Raw genomic sequence first — 14,732 nt, 5'->3', positions numbered from 1 at the left:
GTTTTTATTCTCTACCACTGTTGTAATCTCATTTTGAATGCTGCTGCAAAAATTCTTTTCCTGCTGTCAAGTATGTGTGTCATAAAAGCAGTCAATTAGATCTTACCTTTTTTAAGACAAAAATACCAAACCACTACAGTTTGAGCAGTTTAGTTGTTTAAAAATGCATTTACTTTAGATGAAGTTTTAGTTTTATTTATGTTAAAAATATTTACTTTTTAGTAATTACCAGAAAATATTACTGAAGTTGCTGAAAAAAATAAACTTTGAATTTTACTAGGGTCTCCTGTAATTTCCAAGGCTGTCATACTATTAAGACTGTGATATGAATTTGGTGCATTGCAAAAACCTAATTTTATAGACTATTTTCCTCTTGCATTTCACAGTGCAGGAATTGGTCGAACTGGTGTGTTGGTCACTATGGAAACAGCCATGTGCTTAATTGAAAGGAACCAGCCAGTTTATCCACTGGATATTGTACGGAAAATGCGAGACCAGAGAGCTATGATGGTGCAAACATCAGTAAGTGATTGAGAGGAAGTATCATTTTCTGTATATATACTGCACTTATCAAGTTATAAAACAAGTCCAAAATTTTTTTAAAGGATCTAGTAGTATGAATCTTCAGTTGCAATTATATTTCAAACTTCATAACTTTAGCATAATGTAACATGGTGGCAAAGGCTGCTTTGCTAATGAGGTATGTATTTATCTATTTTAAAAATAGTTCCTGTCTTGCCATGAAAAGATAATTGATTTTGATACATTGTAAGTAGTTAGAATGCCCTAACTCAGACTTGTACTGATCATCTGCTCATGGTCCTTTGTCTAAATTCTCTGGAAGAAGCTATAATAAATTTTTGCTTTTTATTCTAGTACAGAGCACTCTAGGAAGTTATTAAGTTGAAGGTGAAATCAAAGTGTTTGTGACCTGGTTTGAAGAGAAGGCTTTTCAAAAGGCCACTTTAGAGTAGAAATTCTATAAGAACATATTATGGATTTTTTAAAATTTTGCCACTACCCAGTTGGAAAAAACTAAGGACAAGTTGAGTAGCATCAGTAACTGAAACAGGAAAGTAGATTTTAAGATGAAAGTGACATCTTGAGTTCATGAGAGCAATTTTGTGTCAGCTTTGGAAATGAACATATTGATGTTAGAGACAGATGAAGGATGAGACCTTGTCCCTTCTTTAGGAGAGGCTGGATGACAAGAATTCTAAGTGTGAGTTATCTTGGAAAGCTAAACACCCTATGAGAAATTAAAGTAAGGGGGTTTAGACAAAGCCAACAGTTAAATCTAGTATTTGTGTCTCATCTTACGAAGAAAATGCCTGAAAGGCATTGAAATCAAATCCATTTGATCACAGAAAGTTAACTTAAAAAGATAAATTCTATTTGTTAACAGGTTAATGAGTGCAGGAATTAGCATTACAACTAGATGTGGGAGAAATCTTGGATCATTAAAGGGCATAGAAGTGTCAAGATCTGCAGCTACCTGTGCACCATTAGAGTGCTCAGTGTGCAGAGCTTGTCCGTGCGTGCTGCTGTGACTTGTGTTCGTTGCTGCAGGAGCGCAGGCTCCAGAAGAGAGTTGGAACTGTGTGGTTGACAAGGGAGTTGTTTGAAGGGTGCCCTGCCTGTTCCTTGCTGAAGTGGAAGCTGAGCTGATGACAAAGTGGTCATGAGATGGAGAACACTAGCTTCAATTTATGGATGCTGAGTGTTTACTTCTGGAGTTGCACCTGTCTACACCCCTCAGTTTCTAAAATTACCTAAACAAGTTCAAGCTTCAAAATTCTGGAAGTGATCCCCCTTTTGAAAATCAGATGTAAAAACCTGAAGTAAACTTCAGCTTGCCAAACGACTGAATCTCTTTTGTTACAACAGAAATCAGCCAGAATTGTCCTTTCACTCCACACTTTGACATAACTGAAGAATGCAGGGAATAGTAATAAATACAGCTACAATCAGACTCCTGGTGTGTAATATCTAAAATAAGATTCTTTACCTTGCTTGCTGTGTTAAATAGTTTGCTGTCAGCACAATCAGGAGACAGATGATCTGTAGCAGCAATACTGGGAAACTAAATTCACTAGTTATTTCTGAGGAAGGTAGATACTGAAAAGCCAGTGTGCAAAACTGGCATACTGTGCTGTAAATGAAACACAGAAGCAAGCACTCAGCTGTGAGAAAACAGAATACCAGAGAGCTGCATGTTAATATTTTGATCTATCCTGGGTACTCTATCGCATTCCCATGCCTGCATTCCAGCTAGCCTCACTGCTCATATTTGATATCCTGCTTAGGGTTTCTGGGAGAAGCCATTTGAGATTATTCAGTTGTAATAAAAGGGTTATTCAGTTTTAATAGCCTTGCCTAAAGTGTGTTCAGTGTCCTGTGGGGATTGTGTATGTGCTCCAATTCTAAGACGATATGATTTGCCAGATGCATGTTATGTCAGGGCTTACTGAAAAAGAGTGGACCTATCAGAGCTATTGCCTGGTCAGTTTAGTGTCTCCTTTTAATCATGTGAAAGCTGTAGTTTCTCAAAGACCAGTAATTTTGTTACCTTGAGCAGCAAAAAAAGCTTTAACCAAAATGATGAAGTTATAACAAAGTTGGTGTAATTGTATGGCCTTTCATTAATAAAGAAGAAAGATTAACCGTTATCTTCCAATAAAGAGAAATTATGTATCTAAACAATGGAGAATGCAGCGCTTAGGATGTACATAATAGAAGTAGCTACTAGCTGAGTGAGCAGTAAGAATACATACAACTGATAAGAGCAAAGAAAACAAGTAGTCAGAGATTGAGTCAGAGGAAGTGCTGAAGTGCTCATTCCTTTATTTGTTCAGTAACTTGATCACACAGGTTAGCAGAAGTATTTAACAGAGGGCTAAATACCACACCTGGCTTGATCAGGCAGTAGAAATATGGAAATGACAATAACAATGAAGAGACAAGTCATGGTAATTAAGAAATAAGAACAAAGTGTTATTGAAGGTGGGTGTAGTTTGACTGAAAGGTTGAAAGAAAAGCCACTAAAATCAAGATGCAGAAAACTCATTTCCACCTTCCTGTTTTTCTTAAGTTTTTCTGTACTTAAAAGAAAATGTGTTGTGTTATGTTATGGACAAGAAAAACATTCCTAACTGCTGGTATATAAAGGCAACCTAAGGTCCTTCACAGTTCAAATGTTATCTTTAAGCCCTGCCCTTTGGGAGATAGTGGGAAAATGTTTCTGGATGCTTCAGAAGAGCTAATGGGGAGCTGACAATACAAGGGCAGCTGGGAGAACATTTCAAAGGTGGAAAAAGGGATGTAAAAATGTGAAGCTTTGCTTCTCTGAATATATGACAGAACTTTGGAGGAAAGGGTTCATTCTGGGGTTTTTGACAATAGTACTTTGACAGAAGAAGTCAGGATACTTTGATCTTTGCAAATTCTTTTAAATTTCAATCATCTCGTGTTCTCAGGACTGTGTTAGTCATAAAAATTTATTCAGGCTACCTGGATGTTTAGTTCTGCACTAGTCCTATTGTTAATGTCTCCTTGCATCACTTTTTAGAAAGAAGCTTACAGGTTAATTGATTTTAACAAATAGTTACATTACAAGGTCATGGAAGAGCTAGTCTTTGTAATAGCGTAATGCAGAAAAGAAACTCGTAATTTGTGAAGACTTTAAGATCTAATTGAGATACAAATGTTGAGTGAGAGAAGAATTAATTTACCTGCTGATCTTCAAAAATATCAGTTTGAAAGATTTTGATCTCCTTCTGTTACAAAAGGAGATATGAGGTCTGATCAAAATTTGTAAATAAAGTGACTCCTGCAGTAGTGTAGGTGGTTTGGGGTAAAAAAAAAGAAAAGGTTTCAGCTAGGTAGTTGCACCTGCAGATGCTATATGGCAACTTTAAATGTGATCATGTAACTTAAATGTGCCCAGTAATATGTAACGATTGGCAAGCTCAGAATGCTCGTAATAATCAGATAACTACTTAACCCCCCACATCTCAAAATAGATGAGATGTATAAAGAAGGTAAATATCAAGTTAAACTCAGTCAAAAGTCATGCATAGTTTTTACAACTAATTCCTATTCCCTAAAAATTAAGCACATATTCTTTTAGTTTGGGAAACTGTATTTTACTCAGTGTGTGATTTTTAATGCTTGTCCTTCAAGGAAGAGTAAATGTCAGCTGTGTTTACTGTGAACACAGACAGGAGAGTAGGATTTTCTCCTCCCATCTTTGTAGCTCCTCTCCTGTCATTGCTCAGGAAAAAAGGACACTGTGGAACTGTTAGTCCTTTTCAATAATACTGTCTAATCAGAAGTTTAGCTGAACATCCATAAATGTTTCTGTGTTTTCTTTCCTACACAGAGTCAATACAAATTTGTTTGTGAAGCTATTCTTCGTGTTTACAAAGAAGGATTGGTTCGACCACTGGATTCCAGTTAGCACAGCAGTGAAGGATGAGTTCTTTTTTCGCCTAAAAGCCTGCTCTTTAAGTAAAGCAAGGGCTTGTTTCTGAAAGCAACTAGAATGGACTAGAAGCCCATGAAAAGACAGAGGAGCACATTTGAACTGTGGCACTTTAAATTTCTCAAGACGATTGCTAAATCATGTACAGTATAACAAAGTCACATAGATAAATATATGACTGCAATTGTGTGTAATATGCTTTATTCACATAGACCACCATAAACAATCATGGAAACCTAACACCTATCTTTTACTGCCTTAAAACACCCTTTACTTTGGAAGCTATAAAGTTTCTTGTGTTTCCTTTGAAATAGCAAAAAGAAAACTCCTATTATTGAAATGATTCATCATAAGAAGGTATTTAATATATTTGTATTGTATGAAAGTTCATTGAAGGTGAATATTTGTAACTTTATTATTGGGATACTAAATATCCATGGAACTGTAACCTTGACTAAAAGGCTGACAAAGAGCTTTAAAGGCTAATGCATAACTACTGTACACTGAGCTGGAGAAATTTATTATTCAGTTACCGTAAATCTATTAGTGAGTATGCCAGCTGTTATAATATGCTGCTTAGAAATCACATCTACTGTATGTGATGTGAAAATAATGCTGCATTTAGGCATTTATGCAGATGGTACAGTCTACATTTTCTGTTGATCAATTTTAGTTGCAATTGCCCTTTTGACAGTGACCTACTTCTTACTGTTTTAGTTATTGCACCCCTTTTCTTCTGTTTCTGCTGTCCATCTCCTTTATATTTTTCACTGCTGTTTCTATATGTGGACTGACAACATTTTAACTTAAAATGAGGTTTAATTCTCTGTCATGTTTGTTTCCATGTGTATTTATGAGTTCTCAGATGTAAATGTGGATTAATGTTGCACACAAGTACTAGACTTTTGACTTACTGTATATGCAAAATAGTGTAATCCAATACTGGAAGAAAAATTACTACTGAACCCATCAAATATGTTGCTGCTATTTCAAGGTGTGAAGCTTACAAGGGCACAGGTGTTGCTAGTGTTCAGAAAGTGATAAAATGTTGACTTGCTGCCCTCCAGCAAAGCACTCTTATCCAGCGAAAAACAACTCCCTTTTGCAAGAGTTCTCCAGATTTACTGTGTTTCTGCTTATACAGAAATGCAGTTAAATTCACCTGAAGATTTACGTGGAAAGAGAAAATGAATTTGTACACTGATGAATAATTCACCCTAAGGTACACTGGTCTCTATTTCATTTCAGATGAGAGAATTGGACTTTCGGAACAGTATAACCACATTTGTATAAAGTTAAATTATTTTGTGTGTGCTTTTTGATTAACCTGAGATAATTATTAATTTTTTAATAGTGTTTAAAAATATTCTAAGGGACTGTTTAAAACTCTGTTATTTAAAAAATTAGTCCTAAATAGGGTGAAATTTTTATGGGGCATATTAGCCAGATGTTTATATGTATAAAAGAGAAAATTAGATGATGTTTTTTTTCAGAGAAATATATATGCACACACATATTCAGATGTATTTTAGAATTATGCTTTGTATTATGGATATTATCATTTATAGCTGGAGTTTCATTATAGAAACTATCACAGCTGTACAATACGCATCTCTCATGTTACTGGAAAACTATGGTTTTTCCCCCCAGGAGATAACTACAAAGTACATGTAGGATGAGCTAAATTGCTGACTTGTTTTTTGTAGACTTTATCCTTTCTCCAAGACTAGATTTTTAACTGTAACTGAAGATGATACCTGGTTACTATTTATTGATCAAAAGCATTATAATTGAGATGTGCAGAGTAGTTGGCGACATGGAAACATTCTTGGCCTTGTTAGATTGAATAGATTTGTGCCCATCCTTACATACTGCATTCCAAATTTCACTTCAACTGGAGTTTTTTGTATCATTTTGGATCATTGTCATCTTGCTTGATTGGGAATAGATCAGAAGGCAAAAGACTGGCTTACTCTTACCTTGCTAAATTGCATCAGGTAGCTCAATCTGTCTGTGAATCCAAATATAAAATGATAGTGAACCTGAACATATTACTTGGGAAGCTTTGTTACATGTGTGCCTGTCTGTTGAAACATCTTTTTTTGGGAGGGTTTTTTTTTGTTTTTTTAAGTTTTCCTCTGCCCAGGTCTCAGAGTCATCCCTTGTAGTTGGCATGACTTGTATTTAATAGTTTGTCAAGAAGTGAAAAAAGGCAAGAAAATAAATAGTAAGAAAATATTTAGAGCATCTTTGTGACATCTGTGTCTTTCATGGAAGTACTTACAGCTTCTTTGTGTTCAAGGTTATTCCTGTATTCCAATTACTATTAATGTTTCTTCATGTTTAATATGTTCTTACCAAAGCACTGTAAATGTATTTCTTGTATAACTCCAGTCTCAAGATACATGGTATAGACTTGACTTGGGTTAGTATGTGTGCATTTAAATGATGACTGTCTTATTGTGACAAGAAATGCTGCTCTTATTCTGGTAAACTTGGATGGATTTGGTAACACCATTGGGGAGCTCTTGGATTTTAATAACTTGTTTGAAATTGCTGGCCACAGAGAGAATACTCAAAGCTATATAAATAGTAATCTCTATAAGTTGGTTGGTTGGTCATTTTTTTTTAACACCTTAGAGGAAATATTAACTACACAAGTATATTGTATATTGTGTCCATCTTTATTTCAGTCTTGCTGGGTTTTGCACATGTTACCTGTAGGGTCCATAGGGGAGAATTTAAAGGGTTTTGTCCTCTCTCTCTAGTGTGTGATGACTTTGCACTGAATGAAGTAGATTTGATCTTGCAATGAAAGCATAATTATGAAAACATCTTAACACCAGCTTGTTTCCACAAAATTTAAGAAATCATGAAGAAATAGATTTAATTAATCAATTTAGTGGGGTTTTGGTGGGAATCAAAACTTGTGACTGCAAAGTTTTTAATTGTCAAGCGATTGGCAAATGGTAGAAAATGCTGTGAAGACAATATTCTGTATAACCTTCATAAGCATTTTACCCTCGATTTCTCCTGTGCTGGCATCATCATGGAAATCATTATTCAAAATGTCTGGTATGGTGGTGGATGAAGAGGGAGCAATAAACCCTTGACATTTTCATCGCTGTGAAATACACTAACATTTATTTCTACAGAATTAAACAAATTTTAACTCAGTGGCTTTATATTTGATATGGAAGTAACTAAACTGCCTATTCAGCATGTCTTCAGAAATCTCACGGGGGAAGGAGACAGAGGTGAAAGGGACAGGTCTTGCTATTTATTAAAAATAAGGAAAACAGTGCCCTAAACCATGAATGCCTTTTGTGTAACCAGATGTATGAAATACAAATCATTAAAATACAACCAAACCTTGAATAGTGGTGGTGGTGTTTTGCAAAAAAAGAAAAAAAAAATTTAAAAAAATTGTAATTCAGGGGTTTGCTTTTAACTATCCTTTTAGGTGTTGATACTAAAATAGATGCAGTCAAAATGTACCTACAAATTCAGCAATAAGTCTTCATATACCCAGTTTTTTAACTGTTGGTTTTCCTTTTTTCCCTTCATATTCCCTACTATGCATATTCCCTTCATATTCCCTACTAGTTAATACATATGTTTTTTAAAAGAACTCTAGTTCTGAACTATATAATGAACTTTGCAATGTCTTTATTACAACCATCGTGTGACACATTTTTACAAAAAATCTATTCCCTGTAGACAGTATTCTTGTGCCAGACTAAATGTATAACTGTTGAAAATAGATGCACATGGTTCATATTCAGTCAGTTATAATTTAAACATAGTTATTTCACTGATAATGGCTTTATTTTTCTATCCTGAAATGTAGCATTTAAGTGGAAGTTTATTTTACTCTTCCAGCCTTTCCAGAGAACATGTGCTGGGAAATGTTTGCATTTTGATTAGTAAACTGCAATCAGTCTGCTTGGTTAAAAGCATTTATTAATTGAAGCTATATAGATGATAAAGCTTTCATTAAATATTTTGTTCATTGATTATATGGGTTTCTAGCATTTAAGTTCTGACACTGATAATGCTCAGCCATTGCAAATGGCTGTCTATTTTAACCATCATTTACATTAACAGTTTAAATATACCAGTCTAATGCAATATGATTTAGTTTTAGTGTACTTTAACACTGTATAAGCTCTGAAGAGTAGCATCTACAATCACTGAAGCCTGTCATTCTAAAAAAAAAAGAGTAAGTTTCTCTGAATCAAAATAAAGAAGTACCACATAATATCAATACATTTAACCATTTTTCAGTTCAAGCTAACCCTGTTACAGTAGCATCCTTACCAGTCATATAAAGAGCAAATGTTGATAATAATATTATGGAAAAAAACAAATTGTATATAGGCGGTAAGAGGCCAGGAAATATTGTTGTCTTTTTAAATTTTTTTTTAAGACAAATTCATCTCAAGAGGGGACAATTGCTTGCAGACTATTTGGATAAGAGTAGTCTTACTTTGCGCTTTTTTTGGGGCTTATCTGCAGGTTAACCTTTAATTAAAGTTCTATTTCAAATACTAAAGTGTTTATTTTAATAGACATTAGTGAAACACTCTAGTTTACTGTTAGCTGTGTAACTTCTGTATACTTGGCTTTCATGATTTTGTTTCCTGAAATGTCATTGTTTTGCCTTATAAAATCACTTTGAGGTTTCCTACAGGTGTGAAGCTGGCTTTGTCTCAGGCAAAGTGATGATACTGTTGCTTAAGAAAGGATGGGTGTTTTTCACCTGCTGATGGGGCATTGTGGTGTTCAGACCAGCCTCAACTGATCTCCTTTCTGAGGAATTTGAACTGCTGCTAGCAGTGATAGAAATCATAAAGATATATGGAAAAACATGTAAGAAGTGTTTTCTTCAGGGCAGATAAAACCTGGGTTTAACTTAAATATTGAAAGAAAAAAAATCAAACATTGTGAACATGAAAATGCTTTTAACAGATAAAGTAGGTATGGGAAATATTTGATTTTTTCCCCCTCTTTTTCCTTTAAAGCAATTTTGTGTTTTAAACACATCATTTCTCTTGGAACAATTTCTTTAGTAAAGAGCCATGCTGTTGGCCATGGGATTTAATTTTTGTGAAACCCACCTAGAAAATAATTTTAAGTGAAACATTTTTCTGTTTTGTGCTCTTAAGTAACATTAAAAAAACTCATAAATATTTTCCTTTTGAAAACTATATTAGCTGTTTTCATTCGTTGTCTTTTTCTCAGACATAAATGAAACCTACATGTGGCTGGATAAATGGTAAGTTTGCTCTGCATGATTAAGAGGAAGCAGATGCTTTGTTAGGTCTCTAAAACCCCTTATCTAACATCAGTTACCCTCTTAAGCCAGAGTAGCATCATATTTCTATCAGCCTTTTGCAGAATAAACATTCTGTAAATAGTTCTTTGAGCTTACTCTCCCAAGCACCAGGAAGTCATCTTCCACCAAGCTAGAACTTATGCTTTAAAAAAAACCCAAAAAAGTTAAAACCTGAATCTTCAGGTAAGAAAGGACTGTTTACCAAATTCTGTACAAAACATACCTTTTAAAAGGAAAAAAAATATTTTTTTTGCAAAAATACAAAGGTTAGCTGCTAGAAGTACCTTCTTAGCTGTGAGTACAGCTTAACTAGTCATAAAGCAAATTTGCTCTGAGCTAGTGTGCAGTATGGCCACTAAAGCACAGAAAGTGCATCATCAGCCCAAATGCCTGATTATTTGTCAACTTTCTTGCCCATGGTTGGTTGCAGTCCTATTTCAGGAGTAAGAAAAAAGTGCTGCCATCCTTAGGGAAAGATACTGAAATCCTGCACAATAAATCTGTTGCCTATATTGATCTCAGTGGCGTTGCACTTGTATTATCTATCTGAACAGTCTAGTTCAAAGTGAGATGAGGTGTATCTATTAGTTTGCAAGAATATTGAAGCACTCCATTAAAAAAAAAAATCAAAAAAAAAGCTCAACTCAGCAGTGTTAATTGCAGTGGGCTTCATTTGCTTCATTTAAGCAGCAGGTGAGCGTGGCAGCACTTGGGTTAGTCCTGATCAGTGTCCTTCTAATTCAGAACTTTGTGTCTATAATTGAAGACTTGGGGTTTAGCAGGAATTAAATTACTGTCTGTAGAGATTAGGTGGGGAATTTACTCAAATGTAAATCTATTTCTCATCTGGGTTTTGCAAAATAAATGACAAGTATCAGTGCTTACATTCCAGTGACCTGTGCAGTGATCACTAAACATATTTAGGTTTTCACACTTCATTGTGTAACCTTAATAGAGAGATACAAGGTATATAATGGAGACAGTCCTATAAAAGCTTTAAAAATCTGCCTGCCATTCATTCTCACAAATGATGTACTGGTTAAAACTGACCTTGATTACAACTGTTATGGAAACGTATTTATAATACTGGAATAAATTACATAGCAGTTGGGAAAGCCAAAGTTGATTGGGTTTTTTGCAAGTTTTGAAGAAGATTTCACTATTCTAGTCACTAAGCTTGTATTTTCATATAAGTTCAGTTAGCATTTTTGCCAGCAAAATCTTGGAAGGTAGTATCCATTTAGGGACTCTGGCTGGGAGTTTTGAATTTTATTTTTTTTTTCCCCTTTAGCACTCTATAGTTCCTTCTAAGATCATAGGTGCCAGTGCATTAAAGGAACAAAAAGAATGTATTTGATGTATTTGGAAGGTAAGGAAAGAGATTATTTTGTACCCTATGCTATACTTTTGTTTTCAATCTTTTGAAATGTAAATTGATTTTGATAGTACAAAGTTTAATTTATTGTTTAAAAGTGTAGATGCCTCTTGAATGTATAATTTTTCTTTTCAATTTTTATAGGAATAAAGGGTTGGTCAATGTTTTCAGTAGAGCTTTCTTGGGGTTTGGAACTGTTTTGAACAAAGATATAGCCACCATTTTATGATTATTTGTTATACAGCTAATGGTGAAATAAAGCATTTTTTGGCTGTATGGTTTACTGTGGCTTATTCAAAGGGAAAATAATAATTGCCTTAAAAAGTTACTGACCTTTTTGATAGGAATCATCTAAGAAATCACACATGGATGCAGCTTGAATTTTAGCTAAGCAATCAAGCTTGTATGGGAAATGTCTGGTCTATATACCACAGTAAAAAAAAAAAACGGAAACCAAGCAAGTCACAAATTCTTAGGAATATTTCACTTGCAACAAGTTTGAAAGAAGGTTGTCTTGGTTAATTAGGTAAATAAACCTTTGCAGTCATGTTATGCAAGGCCATATAACAGTTTGGGTGCAGATTTTCTTTTTTGCTCGAATGCAGATTTTTATTTTTTTTTTACTCCTGTGTATGAAATCTGCAGCCTGTCCTTCCTTTTGGGATTTCACATGTTCTCAGGGTACTAACCAGGCTTGTTTGAGTGATCTTCTACACCGTCTGTTGCCCCATGGTGTTTATCATATTTTCACAAAAAAACAGAGCCCAGTGATGCTGTTCTTGAATTATTTCTGTTTACATGCATATTAAAATGCAAGTTCAAAATAGAGAACACATTGAATGAAATGCTAACAGATGGATAGAGCACTGACCTGAAAATATGTTCGAGATTTTTGTTAAGAACTGGGATGGTTGGTAGCCAGCACTTTTTGCTGTTTACAAGGCGTGGCTCTGCCTACTGATTAGTCTTTTTAAGCTTGAGGCCAATAACCCTTTATGATGAAAGGAAGCACAGGGCCAAAACCAACTGTCTGGATAGCTCGGACACAGGATATGTGTGTACGTTGGAATCTCTTATAGGTAAAGAGATAGCTGTCAGGATGAAGGTTTTTCTGGAAATCCAAATGAAGCAGTTTATGGAAAGATGTACTGGTATCTAGCTCAATCTCAAGATAGGGTGCAAGAGGAGATAAGGCAGAAGTAAACTCCAAGCTTATAGCTGTACTATAGCTGATTGCTAGAGGTGAGAAGAGGATTTTAACTTGTTGAGTGTTACCCATGGTTTTTGACCATGAAGGTGTTCCATTCCTCCATACAAGGCAATCCTTTAAAATCCTTATGGTACTGGCTACCCCACAGAGGAGTGAGGTGCTCTACTGGGGAGCCAGGAGTATGGAAAGAGTGCCTTTATGTAACTCAAAAGACTACTAAGGAGCAGTCACCATCAAGAGAACATCCCTTTTAATAGTCTTGCTTGAATTTGTAACAATTGGGAATATAAATGTCAAATGGCATTCCCCACTATATGTATTATTTTCATGTCTAACTTTTTCATGCCTTAGTTCGCTGATATAAAAATTTTCAAGCAGTGAAATTAGCAATTTAGCTTACCTTCCTTGCAGTACTGGAAGCAAAATATTTTAATATAATAAAATTATCAATATCTGAATTCATGTTGATCTGGGATTAAGTTGTGGTTTTTTGTCAGTCCTAGTACAATGTAGTTAAACTGGGTTTCATGTATATGTATGCAAAGGTGGCATGTGCAAAAGCAATTTGCTAAGAAAACTTGTTTTTTTCATTTTGAATGGCAAAATTCTTTGTTAAAATGAACCCTGTAAGAATAACTGAAAGTCATTTGGGGAGATTGGCGTCACTGCTGCTGGTCTCTGGATTCAGAGTCAGTTCAGATTCTTAGGCCCATCTTCAGGAATAAGGGGCACCAGTATTCTGCTGGAGCATGATAGAAGGACAGACTCCTCTCTACACTCCTGTACCCTGCTGTGGCCTGACACAGCTATTGGGGAGCTCAAATACCTGCAACACTCTATTTCAAAGGTGTTGTGATTTACTTCTGTTTCATTGAGTTTAGCACCCACCCACGAAAGATGCAACATCATTTACAGCAGGAGCCTTTTAGCTCATCCATGCATCAGCTGCAGTTTAAGAAATTAGTTGATAGGCACTGATTTGAAAAGGTTTGCTCAGCACTAGCTGTCTCTCAATCCCAAGGGTTAATTGCTCAGGGACAGTCAGGTTGCACTAGCACAAATGATGGTGTGAACTGGAGTGTCAGATAGTAACAACAGGATGGAAAGGTGTGTGAAAACCCTCTCTGTATACTTTGATATAACCCAGAGTGCTGTGGGAATGCTGATTGCTAAAATGGGTTTGTTCCTGCTTAAGTGTCATTTTGGCCTTCAGAGCTTTCTGTGTCAGTGCAAATGCTGTGTTCTTTTAGACCTGATAAATTCTCATTTAAACACTGAATGTAACTCCTTGCTAAGTGAATGGTCCTTTTTGAGCATGATAGTCCTCAGCTCTGATCTGGTTAACTCTTCTCAGTGCATGTTCATACAAATGTCATGGAAATGTAGTGTAGCTCTTAAACTTTGCATTCAGTTATACAGATTCCAAGTTAGCATAAGCTTGCTACTTTCAAATGGGGCCAATTTGCTTATGTATAATACTTCGCCTAAAAGGATGCAGTGACTCCAGCATTCAGGTAATGTGCCAAAAACTGAAATACATTTTGCTTATGAAGTTACTTGTTGCTGATTCCTGACTGGTTGTGAGTGTTAAATTTTTTTTCTTTTAGAAAAGTCAGGGCTGTATTTATTTTCATCTGTGCTGCTGGGTTGATTATTCATTTGTTTGGTGGTGTTTTTTGTGTTTTGTTTTGGGATTTTTTTTTTTTAATTTTGGAAACTCTATTACAAGAAAATCTCCTCACATTGTACTGCTGAGGACACTTGCATTTTGAATAGAGGGTCTTGTTTTGTCCTCTATGATATTGTGATATTGCCTCTCTGCTACCTCAGTAACTGCCTGCTCTATCAAATGAGATGTCAGTGCATGAAGAAATGTCTCAAGCTGTCTTAGCTGGGAAAATGCCACCACCTCTGTAGGACCTCTTTCTTATACAATTCTTATACAGTGGCTAATTCCCCTACTTTGGTAAGTAAAGCAGGAACTGAGGAGAAGTAGAACTTCCAGCTGAAGGAAAGTTAGGACTGAACATAGCCTAGGTGCTATACAGGAAACCTACAGAACCCAAGAGTTACTAGACCTGCTGAAGACTGGAGCATAACCATTTACAAGGAGCTTCCCACGCTTCTTCCTCCTCCCCAGCTCCTCTTGGATTTTTACGAAGGCAAACAGGCTCTCCATCCTCAGTCCCCGTGGCAGGAAGTGCCACAGCCAGTCTGAGCTCCCTTCAGAGTGGGAAGGTTTCTTCACTCCTACAGAGTCATCTGTTCTCTCATAGCCTGATGCTGGTCATGCTGGTTTTTTCCCGTGTGTCCTCTGTTATTCAAC

General features: G+C 35.7%; 1 protein-coding gene across 4 annotated transcripts in view; it reads left to right on the top strand.

The window, feature by feature from the left end:
* Positions 1-7,861, top strand: part of PTPN3 (protein tyrosine phosphatase non-receptor type 3) — a 183,100-nt gene extending 175,239 nt beyond the window's left edge. For all 4 annotated transcript variants that reach the window (XM_033064824.2, XM_033064834.2, XM_042779417.1 and 1 more), the window contains 2 exons: positions 387-522; positions 4,382-7,861. In XM_033064824.2, the coding sequence (XP_032920715.2) occupies positions 387-522; positions 4,382-4,459 (214 nt within the window). In that variant the 3' untranslated portion in view covers positions 4,460-7,861. The remainder of the gene's footprint in view (positions 1-386; positions 523-4,381) is intronic.
* The last annotated feature ends 6,871 nt before the right edge of the window (positions 7,862-14,732 follow it).

The sequence above is a fragment of the Catharus ustulatus genome, chromosome 1 (genome assembly GCF_009819885.2).
Source record: "Catharus ustulatus isolate bCatUst1 chromosome 1, bCatUst1.pri.v2, whole genome shotgun sequence".
In the NCBI taxonomy this organism is placed as follows: domain Eukaryota; kingdom Metazoa; phylum Chordata; class Aves; order Passeriformes; family Turdidae; genus Catharus; species Catharus ustulatus.
This window is presented reverse-complemented; position numbering and strand designations above follow the sequence as displayed.